The sequence below is a fragment of the Microtus oregoni genome, unplaced genomic scaffold (genome assembly GCF_018167655.1).
Source record: "Microtus oregoni isolate MIOR12 unplaced genomic scaffold, Mior012 000011F_ref0000422, whole genome shotgun sequence".
Classification (NCBI taxonomy): domain Eukaryota; kingdom Metazoa; phylum Chordata; class Mammalia; order Rodentia; family Cricetidae; genus Microtus; species Microtus oregoni.
This window is the reverse complement of record NW_024543070.1, coordinates 17,157,209-17,180,406: the sequence shown is the minus strand read 5'-3', so window position 1 is coordinate 17,180,406 and position 23,198 is coordinate 17,157,209. Positions and strand designations below refer to the sequence as shown.

General features: G+C 42.7%; 3 protein-coding genes across 4 annotated transcripts in view; all 3 read left to right on the top strand.

Annotated features, from left to right (window-relative positions):
* Nucleotides 1–23,198, top strand: part of LOC121453417 (protocadherin alpha-4) — a 207,780-nt gene that overhangs the window by 4,358 nt on the left and 180,224 nt on the right. The window contains exon 1 of one of the 2 annotated variants that reach the window (XM_041660179.1): nt 17,166–19,638. The exons of the other annotated variant lie outside the window; for it this stretch is intronic. Coding sequence (XP_041516113.1) covers nt 17,254–19,638 — 2,385 coding nt within the window. The 5' untranslated portion in view covers nt 17,166–17,253. Of the gene's footprint in view, nt 1–17,165; nt 19,639–23,198 lie in introns of those variants that run through there. 2 annotated transcript variants of the gene reach the window in all.
* On the top strand, nt 4,341–6,800 carry LOC121453533 (protocadherin alpha-2-like). Its single transcript, XM_041660403.1, has one exon. It carries the CDS (start codon nt 4,341–4,343, stop codon nt 6,798–6,800), a length of 2,460 nt encoding a protein of 819 aa, XP_041516337.1.
* LOC121453419 (protocadherin gamma-C4) overlaps nt 10,565–23,198 on the top strand; it is a 725,389-nt gene continuing 712,755 nt past the window's right edge. Inside the window, exon 1 of the mRNA XM_041660202.1 lies at nt 10,565–13,025. Within this exon, the coding sequence (XP_041516136.1) occupies nt 10,650–13,025 (2,376 nt within the window). The 5' untranslated portion in view covers nt 10,565–10,649. The remainder of the gene's footprint in view (nt 13,026–23,198) is intronic.

Genomic DNA, 23,198 nt, shown 5'->3' with positions numbered 1-23,198 from the left:
GGTATACCTAAATACTACATGCTTAATCTGTAATATATATATATGTATATATACATATATATATATTTGTGTATATAAACAAAGAAAAAGAACCCATAAATTTGAAGAGCAAGGGGCAAGGGAGAATACATAAAAGGGTTTGGAGGGAGGAAAGGGAAGAGGAATAATACAATTGTATTGAAACTTCAAAAAACACTTGTAAAACATTCTACAAATATGATAGCGAAGCTTTCTGAGATTGGGGTGATAAGTTGACAGAGTATTGTTTAGAGCATTGTAAGACACAGACCAAAGCATGTGCCTGCAACTTTCTAAATATTAATATTATTATACCAAGTCTTTGGGCAAGAATAACCACAAAATAATTTTTCGAATAATAATGCTAAAAAAACCTTTCAATTTTCTCGAAATGTGAGATAAACCTGAAGGATTACACAATTGGAGAGAATACATTCAGAAATCATACCTTAGTATGTCTCCATAGCTCTGTTCTTTAACTATGTGAATATTGGCTTGAGAGAGACATTCAGTATTTACCATAATTCACTCAAGAACATGTCATATGAAGAACCCTGCAATAGAACCCAAAACACACAGCAACACGGAGTGTATATTCAAGTAGACTGTTTACAGTAACAATTGAGTTATAAAACGTGTTGAATTTGATGTAATGAACCCTTTCGGTTTTCACTGTCAAACCATCACACCCATGAAAGAAAACATCATCCTATGTGTGACTTAAAAAAATAAAAAATGTGATGCTGATCATGTTTAACCAATTTTCTAGAAAGAAAGCGGTACAAATGGGACCATTCCTTTTTTACGCAAATCATTCTTAAAAACCTGGGATTCTTGTGACAGCAACTCAAGCCTAAAACTAAAGGAAATCTATGGAAAATATTCTGAAAATGGAAATTAAAATGGTAAAACAGCCAGGTGGTGGTGGCACACACCATTCATCCCAGCACTCTAGAGGCAGGTGGTTCTCTGAGTTGGAGGCCAGACTAGTCTTCAGAGTAAGTTCCAGGAGGGCCATAGCTATACAAAGAAACTCTGTCTCAAAGAACAAACAAACAAACAAACAAACGATAAAACATCCAGGCGTGGCGGTACACACCTTTAATCCCAGCACTCGGCACTCCGGCACTCAGGAGGCAGAGGTGGTGGATCTCTGAGTTGGAGGCCGCCCTGGTCTCCAGTGCAAGCTCCAGAAAAGCATCCAGGGCTACACAGAAAAATCCTGTCTCAAAAAAAAAAAAAAAGGAAAAAAAATTGGGAGGGATAGAGATAATTTTTTGAAGCTAAACTAAAAAAAATGTAAGTAGAAGATAAACAATATTGTCTTTTATTTAAGTCAGAAAAACTTGAATTGGTTGGCATTTGGGGCTACAATGTCATAACTCACTATATTAGAACGTTTATATAGATTTGTGGGCTGGAGAGATGGATGAGTGGTTAAGAGATCTTGATGCTCTTCCAGAAGACCCAGGTTTGAATTCCAGTGCCTACATGGGGGTTCAAAATCATTTGTAACTCTCGTTCCAGAAGATCTGATGTCCTCTTCTAGATTGTGGGTGCTAGGCATGTCTGTGATGTACAAACATACATACAGGCAAGACACCTACATACGTAAAATAAAATTGAATAAAGGAATTAGTATTGATGGAAAATGTAGTTATCTCAGAGTGCTTTGCTTAAATATTAATCATAAAATTATAAATAGAACCCATCATTTTTTGATAATACCAATAACCTTTCAAATTTGTTTGGAAGAGCCCAGTCTGGTGGCACATACATGTCCTTGGGTGATGGGGGCATGAGGATCTGAATTTTTTTGGCTTGTTTTTTTTTTTTTGAGACAGGGTAGCTTTGGACCCTGTCCTGGAACTAGCTCTTGTAGACCAGACTGGCCTCGAACTCATAGAGATCTGCCTGCCTCTGCCTCCCAAGTGCTGGAATTAAAGACGTGTACCACCACCGCCCATCAAGGATCTGAATTTAAAGGCCATCCTCTGCTACAGACCAAGTTTGAGGCTAGTCTGAGCTGTAGGCGAAATGAAGAAACAAAACCCAATAATAATAATAATAAACCCCAAACAAACGACCTTAATGTGTTTGGATAGGCCTTCATATGACTACATTGTGATCACAAAGTTTAAGATAGTTACATTGTAGATAAAAGATCAGAGCAACTATTCTTTCTGTGCCATGATGGTTCTTATAAAGTGTAAAAGTTTTCTAGAATAACTAATTATATTAACTTGGGAATGAATCTAAAATATTAGTCACTATTATAAAAAGACATGGGGCCGGGCGGTGGTGGCGCACGCCTTTAATCCCAGCACTCGGGAGGCAGAGGCAGGTGGATCTCTGTGAGTTCGAGACCAGCCTGGTCTACAGAGCTAGTTCCAGGACAGGCTCCAAAGCCACTGAGAAACCCTGTCTCGAAAAAACCAAAAATAAATAAATAAATAAATAAAATGCTCATTCCACTAGGCCCTTTGTTCCTCTACACGGCTTGTCTCTATTTTCATCATATATATATATGTATATGTATATATGTTATATATTACATATATGTGTATTTATATCTGGTTTTATCTAACTAGCTATATAAAATCCAGAAACCATGATTAAAAGAACACACGGGATATTTTTCTCTCTGAATATATTTTTTCTTTAGTTATCTCCAGTTGCATTTATTTTACTGCAAGAGTAAATAAGTGGAATAACTTTAAGACATTGGAATCAAGAAAAAGTTATTATTATTATTTTACTTCAAGATAGTACTTTTCTATTTAGTCTTGTCTGTCCTGAAACTCTCTTTGTAGCCCAGATTGGCCACAAACTCAAAGATCTACCTGTCTTTGCCTCCCAAATGCTGAGATTAGAGGTGTGTACTACTACACCCAGCTCAGAGGAAAGTTATTAAAGCTTCTAGATCCAGGAAAATCTATCCGTCAATGCTGTTTTAAATGGACACTAAATTTTGCAGTTCATTTTGTTTTCTTCTAAGAAAAATAAGAGCATTTTTTGACATACATGAAGTAGCAAGTATGTAACTTGATATGAACTTTGATAACTGACGCATTCCTTCATTCATTTCAAAAAAACCCCAATACCACCTTTATTTAAGTTTAATGTTTTTGCATGTGAAGTAACTAGCTAAAAGTTAATAAATAAAAGATACTTTCATGTAACTAACACTGAAACGAAATCAGTTTATTCTTTCTTGCATGAAGATTCAAATATAAAAGGAAAGAGAATAATCCTAAAACAAATTTCTCATATGACAAGCTAATGTAACCCGCAAACAATTCAAAACTCAAGATTATAAATATCAGGAGTGTATTCAAGCATATTTTCATTGAATGAAAGTACTCTTTGATTCCGGTGTGTTTGCTCTGAAGAAGTGCTAAAAAATTTACAAAAGAACTGAAAACAAGGGGGCTGGAGAGATGGCTCAGCGGTTAAGAGCATTGCCTGCTCTTCCAAAGGTCCTGAGTTCAATTCCCGGCAACCACATGGTGGCTCACAACCATCTGTAATGAGGTCTGGTGCCCTCTTCTGGCCTGCAGGCATACAGGCAGACAGAACACTGTATACATAACAAGTAAATAAATAAATATTTAAAAAAAAAAAAAAAAGAACTGAAAACAAGATATCCAAAAGATATTTGTGCATTTGCATTGGTATCAGCTCTATTTACAAGAACCAAGAGCCAGAGGAATCCAAATGCCCATGGATGGTTGAAGGGACTCACGAAATGCAGCGGGTTTACACAATGTAAACATTTAGCAATAAGAAAAGAAATCCTGTAACATGCTACAACACCGATAAGCCTTCTCAACATTATGGTTAGTTGGAAAAGCAAGTCTCAAAACACAGCAAAACAAAGAACTCAATCCCACAGCAACAAACCCTTACAAATCCTGTATGATTTATAAGTAGTGAAACTTATAGAAAACGGAAGTAGAATGGTAGTTACCATGGGCAAAGATGGGATAATTGGAATTGATGTCTAATAGATATAATTTTTCAGCTTTACAAGAAGAGAGTTTTCAACACTGAAAACACTTAGCACTACTGAAGTTTACATTTGAAGTTAATACGGTAAACGTCTCATTTACAGTTAATACGGTAAAGTTCGAATCAGATTAGCCACAGGGTGTCGCTGTCCACCAGAGAATGTTCTTCTCTAAGAAGGCAAATACCCAGAGTCTCTTTGTTACTCCAGATAAAACGACAGGAGAAGCAGCAGGATTTAGCAGGTGTTAGACTATTTCATTTCTTTTAAACATGATCATTTAATTTGACCAACTCACGGAGGACTAGAGGTGATGCCTTCTTTGAGAGGGGGCCCAGACGTCAGGCAGTGTCTGCTGCTCTGGCTTCTGCTCCTCTCAGCCTGGGAGGCAGGGAGTGGCCACCTCCACTACTCCATCTCCGAGGAAGCCAAACACGGAACCTTCGTGGGCCGCATCGCTCAGGACCTGGGGCTGGAGCTGGCGGAGCTGGTGCCCCGCCTGTTCAGGGTGGCATCCAAGGACCGCGGGGACCTTCTGGAGGTAAATCTGCAGAATGGCATTTTGTTTGTGAATTCTCGGATCGACCGGGAGGCGCTGTGCGGGCGGAGCGCGGAGTGTAGCATCCACCTGGAGGTAATCGTGGACCGGCCGCTGCAGGTTTTCCACGTGGAGGTGGAGGTAAGGGATATTAACGACAACCCGCCGCTATTTCCAACTACAGAAAAAACTATCCAATTTCATGAATCGAGACTGCTAGACTCGCGGTTTCCTTTAGAGGGAGCTTCGGATGCAGATATAGGAGTAAACGCTCTTCTGTCCTATAAGCTCAGTCCCAGCGAGTTTTTCTTTCTAGATGTACAAACAAATGATGAACTCAGCCAATCGCTGTTTCTTGTGTTGGGGAAATCTCTGGACAGAGAGGAAAATGCTGAGGTGAAATTGTTACTGGTAGCTACGGATGGAGGCAAGCCTGAACTCACAGGTTCTGTTCAGATACTCATTAAAGTGTTAGATGTGAATGACAACGAACCTACTTTCCCCAAATCCGTTTACAAAGTTCAGTTGTTAGAGAACACCGCAAACGGAACCTTGGTGGTGAAATTAAATGCGTCTGATGCAGATGAAGGACCAAACAGTGATATTGTGTATTCACTGAGTAGTGATGTGTCTTCTACCACACGGACCAAGTTCCAAATAGACCCCACCTCGGGAGAAATCAGAACGAAGGGGGAATTAGACTACGAAGAAAGGACATCCTATGAAATTCAGGTCATTGCATCTGACAAGGGAACCCCATCAATGTCAGGACATTGTAAAATTTCAGTAAAACTCTTGGATATCAATGACAATACCCCAGAAGTCTCAATAACGTCTCTCTCACTACCAGTCCAAGAAAACGCTTCACTGGGCGCTGTTATCGCCCTCATCTCAGTGTCAGACCGTGACTCAGGAATCAACGGGCAGGTGACCTGCTCCCTGACCCCTCAAGTCCCCTTCAAGTTGGTGTCCACCTTCAAGAATTACTATTCGCTCGTGCTGGACAGCGCCTTGGACAGAGAGACCACACCTGACTATAAGGTGGTGGTGACAGCCAGGGATGGGGGCTCGCCCTCGCTGTGGGCCACCGCCAGCGTGTCTGTGGAGGTGGCTGATGTGAACGACAACGTGCCCACGTTCGCGCAGCCCGAATACACAGTGTTCGTGAAGGAGAACAACCCGCCTGGTGCGCACATCTTCACAGTGTCTGCCATGGATGCAGATGCTCAGGAGAACGCGCTGGTGTCCTACTCGCTGGTGGAGAGGCGGGTGGGCGAGCGCTCACTGTCGAGCTTCGTGTCTGTGCACGCGGAGAGCGGCAAGGTGTTTGCGCTACAGCCTCTGGACCATGAGGAGCTGGAGCTGCTGCAGTTCCAGGTGAGCGCGCGGGATGCTGGTGTGCCTTCCCTGGGCAGCAATGTGACTCTGCAGGTGTTTGTGCTGGACGAGAACGACAATGCTCCCACGCTACTGCCCCACGGAGCCGTGGGAGCGGGAGGGGCAGTGAGTGAGTTTGTGCCTAAATCAGTGGGTTCGGGCCACGTGGTCACCAAGGTGAGAGCAGTGGATGCAGACTCTGGTTACAATGCTTGGCTCTCTTATGAACTGCAGACGTCGGCAGGCAATTCCCGAAGCCTGTTCCGCGTGGGCCTATATACTGGTGAGATCAGCACCACACGCGCCCTGGATGAAGCGGATGCGCTGCACCAGCGCCTGCTGGTGCTGGTGAAGGATCATGGTGAACCTGCGCTGACTGCCACAGCCACAGTGCTCGTTTCTCTGCTTGAGAACAGCCAAGCTCCAAAAACCTCATCAAAAGCATTGGTAGATGCCATTGGCCGAGAGGCATCGCTGGTGGATGTGAACGTGTACCTGATCATCGCCATCTGTGCGGTGTCGAGCCTGCTGGTGCTCACGCTGCTGCTGTACACCGCGCTGCGCTGCTCAGCGAAGCCCACTGATGGAGCCTGTGCTCCGGGGAAGCCCGTGCTGGTGTGCTCCAGCGCGGTGGGCAGCTGGTCATACTCACAGCAGAGGCGGCAGAGGGTGTGCTCTGGTGAGGGTCTGCCCAAGACCGACCTCATGGCCTTCAGCCCCAGCCTATCCCAAGGTCCGGAATCAGCAGAGGAGAGACAGCCGCCCTTAGAGTCAGAATACTTAGCAAAGGTAGGCTTAAATTTTTTTTTATCTTGCCAAGAACGTTACTATTTTTGTATTGTTCATGATTCCAGTTAAATATTTAGACCTAACGCTCCGCCTTCATTTTATATCACTGTGCTGTTGTGAGATACTTGTACATTAGGTATCAAATTCCTGCCCGTTGAACAATTCTCTTAAATATTCTCACTTTCATTGTTAGGTTCGTGACGAAATCTCTGTGTGAGTAACCAGACCTTGAATAATTGGGAAAAACACCCAGGAAAACCTGCTATTTAAACATTTATTTATTTATTTATTTATTTATTTATTTATTTTTGTGTGTGTGCATGATTCTGGTGTGTGGCTGTAGGTGTATGGAGTGAGGTCCTACAGTGTGTGGACCTCAAGGGACACTTTCTGTAGTTGGTCTCTCTACTTTTTATTTGGGCTGTCGAGAGCTAAGGCAGGTCACCAGCCTTGCAAGGCAAGACTTCTACCTGCTGAGCCAACTCACTGGCACCAAAGCATAATAATTCAATATTACTCCTAAATGTTTTCTTTACAAAGATGTAAAAGCCCAAATTAGAAAATTTAAAAGGGCTTTAAAATTTAGGACATTTCTAAACATAGATTTCTACCCATTGTATCAGAATCTGTTTAGCATAATATAATCTTTACTCTGGAAAATTTCCAGATTTTCTCTTTAAAACATGAATGCCAGGCTCTATATATCATTGGCCTTTACAATACACATCAGCATCAAGGAATGCTGGGTAACCTATTTGTCCTTAATAAGGAGAATGACCAAAATTGGGTGATAAAGATGAACTATTATAAAAATCTTTGGGTTTTCAACCAAAAGAGAGAGTGTACTCAGGAAAGAACCCTTCAGATTTAGACATTTAAAGATTACACTGGGGTGGATGTGGTGGCACATGCCTTTAATCCCATTGTTTAAGCGGAGGCAGAGGCAGGCGGATCTCTGTGAGTTCAAGGCCAGCCTGGTCTACAGAGTGAGTTTCAGCACGGCCAAAGCTACACAGAGAGAAACCCTGTCTCAAAAAAAGAAATAAAGAAATAAAAGAAAAGAAAGAAAAAGAAAAAAACCATTGTATTGGACTGGGTGTGGTGGTGTACGCCTTTAATCATAACATTTGGGAGGCAGAGGCAGGTAGATCATTGTGAGTTTCAGCCTAGGCTGACCCACACAGCAGTTTCCATGCCAACAGGACTGAATAGTTAGTCTTTGTCTGAAGACAAACTGGGTTGGCCAAGCATCCACATCTTTCCCTTTTCTTTGTACAAGTGAAGGGTACTGTGTTCTAGTCTTCAGGCTAGTGCTCAACGGTCATCAACCCAGTGTTAATAGGCTAACTCATGCAGGATTCCTCCTGTGAAGATGCCGGCCACTTCTCACTCTTTGCCAGTTTACACTTTCCTTCATCCTGAGCTTACCCTGTTACCTAGTTTGTGAGCATGTTACTTGTGGAACTGGGATTTTTCCAAAGTGCAAGGCCCAGCATTGACCATTGCATTTCCTCTGGAAACCCCTGCAGTGGGTGTTTAAAACACTGGAAGCAGAGGTAGGTGGATCTCTATGAGATCTGATCTACGTAGTGAGATCACATAAGGCTATACAATGAGGCCCTGTCTCAAAACAAAACAAGAACAATAAAAGCCCTATAATGGATGAGAGGCCCTAGGTTCAATCACCAGAACTGAAAAGAACAAACAAAACATACTAAGCATTTATCTAATTCTTTATGAGCTATCACAGCAGAGTCTATTAGAAATTATCTGTTGATTGTTAACAGTTAACATTAATGTAACTCTTCACTTATCCTTATTTGAAAAGTTAATTTAAAATGTTCATTTATTTATTCAGTGTAATATTTGTAATTTATTTTATTTGAATTTAAACATAGATGATAAAATGTGAGTTAATTGAATATTGGATTTTAGTCAATGAAACACAAGAACCTGGACCTTCTATAAAATCTTTTTCTTCTAACACTTAAATTATGTGCTAAATTTCTCTTTAAACTATTCTGCCTACAAGTCAAAGTCTGGACAGTTTCTTTTTCTGCATGAATATCTAAATTTGCCCTTTCCATGAGTATTCTGGTCCAACTTTAAAATGCTTAGAGGACTCATACCTTGTGTTTATTAGTGAATTCACAGAGATCTTTAAAATATTTCATCACTGGGGACTGGAGAGATGGTTCAGTAGTTAAGAACACTGTCTGCTCTTCCAGAGGTCCTGAGTTCAATTCCCAACAACCACATGATGGCTCACAACCATCTGGAATGGGACCTGACTCCCTCTTCTGTCATGCAGACATACATGCAAGTAGAACATTCATATATATAAAATACATTTTAAAAGAACATTTCATTGCCCAGTCTTAAAAATATTGCCTAGTGACTCATGTTCCAAAGTTAATTTTCTCTTTGTCTTCTTTTTTTTTAAATCGACAATGTTTTCAACTTTTCTTCCTTTTCTCTCTTAACACTTACTTACGTTTTGTGGATGTATGTGTGTGAGTGTGCATGCACACCATGATGTGAGTGTGCATGCACACCATGATGTGCGTGTGCAAGTCAGAAGACAGATTTCAGGAGTCATTGTGTCACAGGGCTTGAAATCATGTTGGCAGGCTTGACAGTATGTGGTTTTCCCACGGACCCATCTCTCAGATCCTGTTTGTTTGGGTTGGGTCCTGATTTTAGGCTGATCTTCAGCTCATGATCTTCCTGCCTCAGCCTCCTACGTCCTAGGATGATGGGTGTGCATTGCAACCCTTAGTCACATGAAACCTTTTGAAGCTACTTGGTACAGAAATTCATCCAGGGAGGAGGTCGTTAGGACCATAATCATTTCATTTTATAATATACATGTAAATTGTAATGCATACACAGTGTTGAAATTTAAAAACAATGTCCTTATTGGTGCAATGTGAGTATAACAAATATCCAAACCACACAGTGTTGTCCTGTGGCAGAAAATACATCTACAAAAGAACTTCACTGAGAAAGACTAACTCTGGGCTGGGGTTACAGCTCAGTGGCAGGGTTCTTGCCTAGGTGCTTGAGGCACTGGCTTCAATCCCCAGTAAGTAAGAAAATGAATGAGTGCGACCTGACATCTTTATATAAATACTAGTAAAGACAGTTAACAAAGACGCTATGCTTGAATAAAGGACCTGGGGGCGATTTACACATGTTCTAAATTAACAATTGCAAGTCAGCCTATTTTTCAGTAAGTTGGTAATACCAAAATCATATAAAACATGTATTAATAGATATTCACACATTTATTACCTATTTTCATACCTTATACCTTCATTGTCACAGATATCAAAGACTTATCTTTCATTTTTGTACTTTGAGACTGTAATTCTGAATGGGATTTTACCCTGACACCATAAGTTAAAGCCCCTTTTGATTTTAGTCTGTATGTACTTGTAATCAATGATTCATATTAAAATTCATCTTAGAAGATTGTTGTGAAAATTTAATGGGAAAACTTCGTTGAGAGCAACTGTGTGCCTATCATACAGAGAGCCCATTATTAGCAGTGAAGCCATGAATCGGAGAGATTTTATAAAAAATGTAAGGCTATGTTCTGGTTAAAAACAAACTCTTTGGTGACTACTTGAAGGAAATCACAGGTCAAAACACAAAATCTGGGGACAATTCAAATTAGACATATAAGAAAATAAACACATTAAATACTTACACATTTAGCCACTTGGTGTCGCTGTCCACCACAAGTTCCTTCATTAAACGCAGCTGGTTTTACACATTCACATGATCCTTTTCGTCGCAGTCTCAGACAAAATGGTAACGGTATGGGGTTTAAGATGTGAAGAATAAAAAAACTGAGAATATTTAAGAAATTCTGGATCAGTGTGAGAGCGACCAAACGTTTGGAACGGGCTTGCGATGGTGTTTTCTTGGAGAGAAGATCAGCGTTTGCTGCTCTGGCTTCTGCTCCTCTCTGCCTGGGAGGCAGGGAGCGGCCAGCTCCACTACTCCGTCCCTGAGGAGGCCAAACACGGAACCTTCGTGGGCCGCATCGCTCAGGACCTGGGGCTGGAGCTGGCAGAGCTGGTGCCCCGCCTGTTCAGGGTGGCATCCAAGGACCGCGGGGACCTTCTGGAGGTAAATCTGCAGAATGGCATTTTGTTTGTGAATTCTCGGATCGACCGGGAGGCGCTGTGCGGGAGGAGCGCGGAGTGTGGCATCCACCTGGAGGTGATCGTGGACCGGCCGCTTCAGGTTTTCCACGTGGAGGTGGAGGTGAGGGACATTAATGACAACCCGCCGGTATTTCCAGTGGCTATAAAGAATCTGTTTATTTCTGAATCTCGACAGCTTGGCTCTCGGTTTTCGCTAGAGGGCGCTTCAGACAAAGATATCGGAACAAATTCATTGTTGACTTACAGTCTTAACTCTAGTGAGTATTTTACTTTGGACGTCAAAAGAAAAGATGAGGAAGTTAAATCCCTGGGACTCGTGTTGAAAAAACTTTTAAATCGAGAGGACATTCCCGAACATCATTTACTGATAACGGCAGTTGATGGCGGGAAACCGGAGCTAACTGGCACCACTCAAGTGAAGATCACTGTCCTAGATGTGAACGACAACGCCCCGGCGTTTGAGAGGACGCTCTACAAAGTCAGATTATCCGAAAACGCACCAAATGGTACCGTAGTAGTGGATGTCAACGCCTCTGATTTGGATGAAGGAGTAAATAAGGACATTGTATATTCTTTCCACACGGATATGCCAGCTGAGATCCTGTCAAAATTCCACTTAGACCCGGTTAATGGACACATCACTGTGAAAGACAACATAGATTTCGAGGAAACAAAATCTTTTGAAATCCAGGTAGAGGCAGCAGACAAGGGAACCCCTCCAATGACAGACCACTGCACGGTTCTCGTTGAAATTGTGGACGTTAACGATAATGTGCCTGAATTGGTCATCAAATCACTATCAATTCCCGTTTTAGAAAATTCTGCACCTGGCACCGTGATTGCCCTGATCAGTGTGTCAGACCGTGACTCTGGAACCAATGGGCAGGTGACCTGTTCCCTGACCCCTCAAGTCCCCTTCAAGCTGGTGTCCACCTTCAAGAATTACTATTCGCTCGTGCTGGACAGCGCCCTGGACAGAGAGACCACACCTGACTATAAGGTGGTGGTGACAGCCAGGGATGGGGGCTCGCCCTCTCTGTGGGCCACAGCCAGCGTGTCCGTGGAGGTGGCTGACGTGAATGACAATGCGCCCGCGTTCGCACAGCCTGAATATACGGTTTTCGTGAAAGAGAACAACCCGCCTGGTGCGCACATCTTCACGGTGTCGGCCACGGACGCGGATGCGCAGGAGAACGCGCTGCTGTCCTACTCGCTGGTGGAGAGGAGGGTGGGCGAGCGCTCGCTGTCGAGCTTCGTGTCTGTGCACGCGGAGAGCGGCAAGGTGTTTGCTCTGCAGCCTCTGGACCATGAGGAGCTGGAGCTGCTGCAGTTCCAGGTGAGCGCGCGGGATGCTGGTGTGCCTTCCCTGGGCAGCAATGTGACTCTGCAGGTGTTTGTGCTGGATGAGAACGACAATGCTCCCACGCTGCTGGGGCCTCAGGCGGGCAGCACAATGAGCGAACTGGTGTCACGGACAGTGGGTGCAGGGCATGTGGTGACAAAGGTGCGCGCAGTGGATGCGGACTCTGGCTACAATGCTTGGCTGTCCTATGAGCTGCAGTCGGCCACAGGCAGCGGGCGCCTTCCGTTCCGGGTGGGTCTGTACACAGGTGAAATCAGCACCACTCGTGTTCTAGACGAGACAGATGCGCCAAAACAGCGCCTACTGGTGCTGGTGAAGGACCATGGCGAGCCAGTGCTGACAGCCACAGTCACCTTGCTAGTGTCTCTGGTGGAGACTGGGCACACGGCAAATGCCCCATCACGGACTTTGGTGAATTCTGCGGGCAGGGAGGCATCGCTGGTGGATGTTAACGTGTACCTGATCATCGCCATCTGCGCGGTGTCCAGCCTGTTGGTGCTCACGCTGCTGCTGTACACGGCGCTGCGCTGCTCGGCGACTCCCGCAGAGGATTCCTGCGGTCCTGGGAAACCCGTGCTGGTTTGCTCCAGCGCGGTGGGGACCTGGTCATACTCACAGCAGAGGAGACAAAGAGTGTGCTCTGGAGAGGGTCCGCCCAAGGCCGACCTCATGGCCTTCAGCCCAAGTCTTACACCTTGCCCAGTTAATCAGGAAAAAGAGGACAAACTGGTCTCAGATATTGATTTCTCCGTCAAAGTGAGTAATTTCCCCCTCTAAATTGGTCTCGTTTTATATGCTAACATTTTACTCCTTGGAGATGGGTTAAAATTATTTTATTCACGTTCTTTCTGTTGAGCCCTTTACACTTACTAATTTTGCCACTAGAACTGTAGGTTCTTGTCTAAATTGTGTGCTGAAGTGACAAGTGTGTTTGTTGATAAATACGGTGATAGGGTTATTTTCCCATAGTCTGTGTACAAATTGGAACCATTCTCTTCTTGTGTGAATGGCATCACGTAGAGCCCCTGGCTCCAGCTCCCTGTCACTAACCCCTGTGCAAAGCTTCAGCATCTTTTCTTCTTTTTCAAGGATTTTTAGGAAGAACTAGTAGAACAGTCACTGGCCCACTTACTGAACCATTCGTTAATCATGGTTGGTATTCAGAGATGGTCACCAGTAAGAATTTTATTTGACTTATCACTCACAGGACATTAAGATCCTTTCAACTACAAGATGGGGCTAACGCTGAAGAAATTTTACTGGGATCGTAGTTTAAAAATTATATACAGACTTGTTTTTAACAAATTACCCAAATTGAAAATGGTTTTTCATTAGATTAAAAATATTATTTTGAAAACATTTGAATATATTGTGAGAGTATTACATTTTATTCCACAGTGATTGAAATTGTGTATGTGTTTGGTACATGCACATAGGTGCTCTTAACCGCTAGCTATCTCGTCTCTCCATAGTGACACTTTAAGTGTTACATTAAAAATGATGAGAATAAAAGTGAAACAGGTTCTGAAAACACCTTTCATAAAAACACATTTCATATGTTATCCTCCTATTTTTGCCCTGAAAATTGAAACATATCTTTAATATCGTGAAGTTATTTTCAGTTTGGGCCATGAATATCTATCTGCTTTGCAATAAGAAACCTTCAGATAATTGATAGCAAATAAAACTTAAGTGGGACTATTCTTCAGTTATTTTTTGCAATGCATATGTCCATTTCTCTTACAAAATACTTGGACTCCCATCCAGTTCCCCTTGTTTCCAGAGAGAACTAATACTCAAATAAAACCCGATTAGCGCTTCATACATGTGATTAGTCCAGCATATGAAATATGTTTTCTTTCTCTTTTCTCTTTCCCATTTCCATTTTCTCTCCCAGAATTATCCTTCTCTGCTCTTTCATTCATCAAGTATCTGCCGTGGCACATCCAACCTCAATTCAATACTTACTTTATCAGTTTGTTATCATCCTGCTGTAGGTCACAGGGTCATCCAGAGTTCCTCTTCCTTTCATCTTCTAATCCAGCTCTTCTTGAAACGCTTGATTAAAATACTTCCAAAGATATACTTTTTTGAATAATTTTGAGATAGGATTTCAAACAGTCCACTTGGACTTGAACTTCAGTGAAGATGGCTTGAATAAATTTGAAGGGTTTCCTTTTCTCTATAGCTATGTATTTGAGTTATAAAAGAGAATAATTAATTGATTTGTTGACCAATTAATTAATGCACATGTGTGTCACACATATAGAGATCAGAGGGCAAGTTGCAGGAGTTGACAACTATCTTTCCTCCATGTATTCTGGGGATCAAACTCAATTGCAAGTTTTCATGGCAACTGCTTTTTACCCCCCCCCCCCAATTCTTTTCATTGGCTGCAAAGTGTTTATTTAATATGTATTTGTTTCAAATAAGTATTGTATTAGTTATTTATCTTGCATCTGTGACAAACTCCTGATAAAATCAACTTTGAAAAGGAAAGGTTTGCTTTTGCTCGCAGTTCCAGGGTACGGTCCATCATGACGGGGAAGTCTTGGCAGCAGGTCAGCTTGTGCCTGTAGTCAGGAAGCAGAGAGTGTTGAACACCAGTGCACAGCTCTTTCTGCTTTTGATTCAAAGCAAGAACCCAGCTGTGGGATGGTTTTGCCCACTTTCAGAATTAATCTTCTCACCTCAATTAACGTACCCAGAATATCTCTCACGGATACACTCAGAGGGTGGCTGCCATTAGGGTTGTTGGAAATCAAGTTAACAATGAAGACCAACTGTCACAAATATCCATTCCCAGTCTGTTGCATCCTCAACCTACACATCTACAGGCTCTGTAAATAAAACGAAGGGAATGTACTTCTTGTGGCTTCTTTCAGTATGTTTTACATCTTTGATAATTTGAAAAAGAATCCTTTGGCCATTCAGTGAGAGTATGTTTATTTCTGTTTAGATTCAGAAATTAGTGTTTATGTGAGTGAGAGAGGAAAGGATAGAGGCTTTTCACAGAGAGGGAGGCTTAAAATTATTTTTTTGATAACTTGATTTTTTTTAAAATCTAAACAAACTTGGAAGAAAGAGACTTATGAATTTAAGATGCAAAAGTAGTCTGCAGAGGCACCTCCACCATCTCCTCCTTTGCTAAGGCTGTATAAAAATAACTTTATTTGTTGGGAACTCTCCATTGTCCATTAAAACCCTGGATGAATCAAAGATCATGCCTGGCAAAATGTGGCATGAAGGTTAAGGTAAAACCCAGACTTCTTAAATTGAAATATATCCTATTCAGGTCAGTGTCTTATATAGATTTATATCTCCTATAGATTTCTATCTCTAGAAAGTTAAAGTGTTGAGACCCATGAGTTTTAACCTTTCATTAACATATTTTATTAAGAAGATAATAAATGAACCGGGACTGGGGATGTAGTCCATTTCTAAAGGGCTTGTCTAGTTTGCAAGAAGCACTGAGTTCTGTGCCCAGCACCCTGGTGGTTCATGCCTGTGTTATAGCACTCAGGGCAGGGGAGTCAGATATTTAGGGTCCACCATGGCTACAATGTGAGTTCAAGGATATCCTGGGGTAAATAAAACCCTGTCTCAAACATGAAAAAAAAAAGAAAACCAGTTGTGTTGGGTAAATATCCTGCAAAACATTATTTGAATACCTCTGAGGTACTAATATTAAATATAATACTTTACATTAAAAGTATTATTTCAAAAGAGGGCACACATACTTAAAGGGCTGTGAAGGAGAGATTAAAGAAACAAATGGGCCTAACAACGCAGTCTTGGTGTTGCAGATAATCAAAGAGGGTAAAATAACTGTCCAATTGCTTTAATCATAAAATGTCTCATAATTTGGGGAGCTTTCAAAATGGTTACAAGGTGTGTGAGATTGGTTTGTAGAGAGTTAAATTTGTTTAACTTTATGTCTTATGGAAACAAATTACACAGAGACTCTTATTTTCTGAACCCATTACTTAATGGACAAAGAGGGTGTGTCTGTTTGCTAATGAATGCTCTTTCAGAGGTAAGAAGTTATCCTCTTTGACTAAAATACATGAGAACAATGTGAGGAAATAGAAATCTAGGCAGTTGAACCCCAGAAAGCACCTGAAATTTACAAACTTTGAGAAGACAAATGAGACTACCACATTTGCTCATAGGAGGGGAAGTGCCTTAGAATAAAATAATGTAGAAAGTTCTTCAACACAAACTACTTACTACCTGTTTCAAATTCCAAATTAAATCTCCCATGGACATCAAGCCTTTCTGTGATTCCGGGAAGAAAGTCAATCGAACGCTAACAGACTTTGATTGCTTAAAACAGTATCTGCAAACTTCCCTTTGGATGACTTATTCTTAGAATCAGTGGTTCCGTAAATATTGCTTCTCTCAAGATTCAGAACCAACACTGCAAACCCAAGAATGAACAGAGTGTCATTAGCAATCATAACCCATCATTTGATGGTGCACGAGGGATCTGTCATGAATTTCCCTAATCTACACCTCACCACTGCATGTTTACAAAGTTTATATTAATGACAGTTGGGTCTCTGTAAATACTTAAAACCTACATGAAAAAAGAATTTCTATCGTATTAGAAGTTGATGTTCTGGTAAAACAAAAGATCACACACATTTAATCACTGGTACAGAACGCATACCTGCAAAATATAACTCTATTTTGCAAAGCGGAAAAACCTATTTGAGAGGCTGAAGGAATAAAAAAGGCAATTTTTAGTGTTGTACTTTTCAGGAACTCATACTTACAGTTTGGGGCCACATGATGTCGCTCTTTACCATAAAATAAATCCGACAGGAGACAGACTAAAGGAAAAACCATTTCCATTCTTCCCGGAAAGCTGCATACACCATCCCGGATCTGGACAATGGAGGATGCAGTGGCGGTGGACTGACGGATAAGAGCTCTATCTCTGAGAGGATCCCTGATCAGAACAAAGGATTGTGCACTTGAGATGGATTTTTTCTGGGGAAGTGGCCAAGAATCACGGCGCCTGCTTTTCTCTTTTTTGCTTCTTGCAATCTGGAAGGGAGGGAACAGCCAGCTCCACTACTCCGTCCCCGAGGAGGCCAAACACGGAACCTTCGTGGGCCGCATCGCTCAGGACCTGGGGCTGGAGCTGGTGGAGCTGGTGCCCCGCCTGTTCAGGGTGGCGTCCAAGGACCGCGGGGACCTTCTGGAGGTAAATCTGCAGAATGGCATTTTGTTTGTGAATTCTCGGATCGACCGGGAGGCGCTGTGTGGGCGGAGCGCGGAGTGTAGCATCCACCTGGAGGTGATCGTGGACCGGCCGCTTCAGGTTTTCCACGTGGAGGTGGAGGTGAGGGACATTAACGACAATCCTCCCATATTCCCTGCGACACAAAAGAATCTGTACATTGCAGAATTAAGGCCTCTTGACACTTGGTTTCCACTAGAGGGCGCATCAGATGCAGATATTGGAACCAATGCTCTGCTGACTTATAGGCTAAGTCCCAATGACTATTTTTCTTTGGAAAAACCATCCACCGATGAACGGGTAAAAGGTCTTGGACTTGTATTACGAAAATCCTTAGACCGAGAGGAAACTCCAGAGATTTTTCTATTGCTCACAGCCACCGACGGAGGCAAACCCGAGCTGACCGGCTCTGTTGAGTTACTCGTTACAGTGCTGGACATCAACGATAATTCTCCAGTTTTTGACAGATCCCTCTACACGGTGAAGTTACCCGAAAACGTCCCAAATGGGACACTGGTAGTCAAAGTCAATGCCTCTGATTTAGACGAAGGTGTGAATGGAGATATTATGTACTCATTTTCGACGGATGTTTCACCAAACGTGAAACGCAAATTCCACATAGACCCAGTTACAGGACAGATTGCTGTAAAGGGATCCATTGATTTTGAAGAATGCAAATCCTATGAAATTCTCATAGAGGGCATTGACAAGGGACAAGTCCCGCTTTCCGGACACTGTAAAGTTATTGTAGAAGTTGAAGACATCAATGATAACGTCCCAGAGCTGGAATTCAAATCTCTGTCGCTTCCAATCCTAGAGAATGCTCCAGTGGGCACCGTCATCGCGCTCATCAGTGTGTCTGATAGGGACATGGGTGTCAACGGGCAGGTGACCTGCTCCCTGACCCCTCATGTCCCCTTCAAGCTGGTGTCCACCTTCAAGAATTACTATTCGCTCGTGCTGGACAGCGCCCTGGACAGAGAGACCACACCTGACTATAAGGTGGTGGTGACAGCCCGGGATGGGGGCTCGCCCTCGCTGTGGACCACCGCCAGCGTGTCCGTGGAGGTGGCTGACATAAACGACAACGCGCCTGCATTCGCGCAGCCCGAATACACGTTGTTCGTAAAGGAGAACAACCCGCCTGGTGCGCACATCTTCACGGTGTCGGCCATGGACGCAGATGTGCAGGAGAACGCGCTGGTGTCCTATTCGCTGGTGGAGAGGCGGGTGGGCGAGCGCTTGCTGTCGAGCTTCGTGTCTGTGCACGCGGAGAGCGGCAAGGTGTTTGCTCTGCAGCCTCTGGACCATGAGGAGCTGGAGCTGCTGCAGTTCCAGGTGAGCGCGCGGGATGCTGGTGTACCTTCCCTGGGCAGCAATGTGACTCTGCAGGTGTTTGTGCTGGATGAGAATGACAATGCGCCCCTGCTGCTGGAACCCGAGGCGGGAGTGTCTGGTGGAGTGGTGAGCCGGCTGGTGTCAAGGTCAGTGGGTGCGGGCCATGTAGTGGCGAAGGTGCGCGCGGTGGATGCGGATTCTGGCTATAATGCATGGCTGTCTTATGAGCTACAGTCGCCGGCAGGCAATTCCCGTAGCCCTTTCCGGGTGGGTCTGTACACGGGCGAGATTAGTACCACGCGCATCTTGGATGAGGCGGATTCGCTGCGCCAGAACCTTCTGGTGCTGGTGAAGGACCATGGTGATCCAGCAATGACTGTTACCGCCACGGTGTTGGTGACGCTGGTAGAGAATGGCCAGGTACCAAAGACTCCATCGCGAGTGTCCACGAGTGTCACAAACTCGGAGGCATCACTGGTAGATGTCAACGTGTATCTGATCATCGCCATCTGCGCGGTGTCCAGCCTGTTAGTACTCACCCTGCTGCTGTACACCGCTCTGCGCTGCTCCACTGTTCCCAATGAGAGCGTGTGTGTGCCTGGAAAACCAGTAATGGTGTGCTCCAGCGCAGTGGGGAGCTGGTCGTACTCTCAGCAAAGAAGGCAAAGGGTGTGCTCTGGGGAGTACCCACCTAAGACTGACCTCATGGCCTTCAGCCCCAGTTTATCTGATTCAAGGGACAGAGAGGATCAATTGCAGCCCACAGGGGATTCCTCTGGAAAGGTCAGTCTTACTATCGTCTTTAATTTGAATTTTCATATGTGGTTTTTCATTTTCTTCACAATTTTATTTATTACTGGACATGGGATTCTTGCTCGGTGGTCATTTTCCTTCAGGACTTTGAATATATCTTCTAGCGTGCAAATTTTTCGCTGAGAAATCTTCTGATAAGCTTTATCAGTGTTCCCTTGTATATGTTCCTTGCTGTGGTCAAAATTCTCTCTTTATTGTCGACTCTTAGCAATGAGCGTGTAGATGAGGCTTTACTCAGCTTCATCCTAGCTGAACTACCTTAAGGTTCTTTGCTCTATCCATTTCATGCCCAGATTTGGAGCATTTAGGCCATACATTCTCTAAGATTTCTGCTTGTTTTCCTCTTCTCTCTCTGTGAATCACTGCCCACATATTGGCTCACTCTTTTGATCCCGTAAGTCTCTTAGTCCTTCTTCAGTCTTTAAGGTTCTGTTTTAGTTTTTACTCTCTTCCTGAGTAAATTCAAACATTCCACTTTAAAGCTACTGTGTCTTTTCCTGGTAATGTGTGCTGTTGAATTGCATTAAGGCAACGACTCCATCTCTGTTGAAATTCTTTTCTGTTAATGTTCTATTTTCTTGAGTTCATTGGACATTTTGTGTTGGTTACTTAAACACTGTCAGAATACACTGGCCTCTATGTCTTCATACTTGCTTTTTGTAGATAGCAGAAATTCTTTTGTGTTGTCTTGTTTATTCCCCCCCTATTGTTATATGGTCTTGGCATTCCCTTATTTGTAGAAGAACCCAGCCACCTCTCCCAATCTCTCTGACCTACCTTTGTGCAGGTAAAGGCCCTTATTCGTCAATTGTCTAAGAACCTGGGCTCCATCCAGCCATTTAGACAGATGTATATTTTCTGTAGTTTTATGCCCAAAGTCCTAGCAGGAGCGAGCCACTGATTGCTTTTGTCCTGAGCTCATAAACGCTGGTCCCACTGGTGTGGGTTCTTTGCGCTGTGACTACCGTGGAGTGGCAGTGTCTCCTCTCCTCTTTCCTCTTTTCCACACAGGGTCTCACTAGAAGGCCTGGCTGCAGGGAACTCATTAAGTAGGCAAGGCTGACCTGGAAATCACAAAGATACTCCTACCCCTGCCCCCAAGGGCCGGGATTAAAGCTGTGCACCCACACCCAGGTGCAACATTGTGTTATTGTTCTGAGTCATTTCCAGGCACCTAAAATCTTGTGTGCTCTATCAGGGTGCTGATTTGGGTGAGACAGGAAAGAATTTCTTGATTTTCCCGCTGAGATATCATGATATTGGGTCCTTACTCCACTCTTCTCTTCTCCTCATGAGAGAAGCTGCTAGGGTAGGGCAGGTGAACTGCAGGCCCTGTGACGCATTGACTGCTACTGGTTTCCCTCACTCATCCTGCAATACGCTGGCTTACAATTGTGCTCTGAGTCGTGAGAAAGAGACCAGCCCTTCAGGTAGTGCTCTGCCCCCTGAAACGTAGGATGTAGAACACATGTCCCACTCCTTGGAGAGATGGCAGAAGCTGTTGCTTCTCCCTGAGTGAGTGGTACTGTGCTGAGAGAAAAGAATATGATGAGAAGTCCTTGCGCTTCTCGTCTGCTTTGGAATGAGAGCTTTGAGCTCCTCTGGAGGGCAGAAGTGTCTGGCTTCATTTTTAGGTTTCTCCTGATTGGCACAAGGTGGTGTAGTCTTGGCAGAGTGTCCTTTTTTAGGGAAAGAAGGGTCTTGGATCTCATACAACCCCTTCCTACTGATGTCTGTAGCTCTAACGTGTGTCTTAAACTCATGTTTTCTTTTAGTTTTCTCTTTGGTTTCCTAGAGATTATAATGCTCACTATGGACTGGTTAAAGCATAAGCCAATACTTGTAATGTACAGTAACTTTGAGTGGGCGTTGGGAAATCATACGGTTCATCTGCTCCCACTTCATGCTTTTGAATTGGATACAGATCCCAGACATACAATGATCACTTTTGTACCGTTAATGTCCATTTATGCTCGTGTTTCTTGTTAAAAAGTTATATTTCTTCTGAAAAAGTTCTTGAATATTTCCTTTCCTGTGGTTTGATAATGAAGAAATCCCCATGTTTTGCATGTTCAGATATAGTATTTCAATTCCACCTTTGCGAAATAGTTTTGCTGGGTATTTAATGCTGAGTTGGCAGTTATTTTCCCATAACTTTCAAGATAACTTTTTTATAGTTCTTTCTTAAGAATATGACAACTGAATTTATTATTGATAGAGTGTGATTTTTCCTCTTTTTAAAGCTCTTTTTAAAATTCTTTCTTTGTTTTGAAATTGTCAATAACCTTACATTATCTGATCAGCTTTGATTTACTTTTAAAATCTTCTTTGAAGTTATCACAACATTTTGTATCTGTGAGTTGATACTTTATCAATTTAAAATTAATATTTATTAGTATACCTTCAAATATCATTTCTAACTTGCATTACTCTCCTGGGAATCACAGCATATATGTTAAATCTTTTCTCCATAGTCTTCATTTTACATTGAATTTGTGCTTTTAAGTCACTGATGCTCTTTGCTGCATGATTCTTATGTATGTTATTGCAACTTTTCCCTTACTTAGTCATTTTTTCTTCTTCTCTTCTTCTTCTTTGATTTTTTTTGAGACCAATTTTTTCTGTGTAGCCCTGGCTGTCCTGAAACTTGCTCTGTAGTAGACCAGGCTGGCCTCAAACTCTGAGATCTGCCTCCTCTGTCTCTGGAGTGTTGGGGTTAAAGGTGTGGACCACACGCCTTACTATTTTCTTATTAGTCTGGGCTACCATCCACGTCATCAACTGAATTCTTCACTTCCATCAGTGCCTTTTCAGTTTTAAAGCCTTGTTTTCCTTTTTTTAAAAAAAATTGTTACTTTTGTGAATTTAATTAACACAGTAATTATAGTTATTTGTGACCTCTCAGGTCATTGAATCATCTGTCACCCCATGTTTTTCTTCTCATAACCTTCTTATTAGGGCCAATAATATTGAATTGAATTCTAGATTGTACATGGAAAGTTGCAGTTGTTCTGAATGATAGTTTCTTTCAGAGAACCTACTAAAATATTTGCTTGATGTGCAATTAGGAAATATGCCTGTCATTATTGAGAACGATTGAATGGAAATAAATAGTAGTTTACTTTTCACTCCTGTGCTATCTGTAATGATGAGTGTTGTGAACATTTAAGCTGTGTGTCTCCTATCATTACTTTTATTATACTTTGTCGGGCAACACAGAGTAAAGTGAATCATAGAGTGCGGGGGTAAAGGCATGTGCTACCACTCTTGACTACTACCAAAATATCCAGGAAAAGGACCAGTGAGTTGGGCCAGCCAAGACAGTATTCTTTAATAACTGACTGAAAGAATGACTTAGAAGATTTAAAGGCTCTTTCCTTCATGTCTTCTGTGGGATTTAGAATGTAGTAACTGAGAAAGAAATCCTCAAAATTAAGAATCAACTACAAAATGACAAATACGGACTTGATTCCAACAGGTACAAAGATGAGCCAAATGTTAAGAGGCTTCTGTCTTCCACACATCTGTAT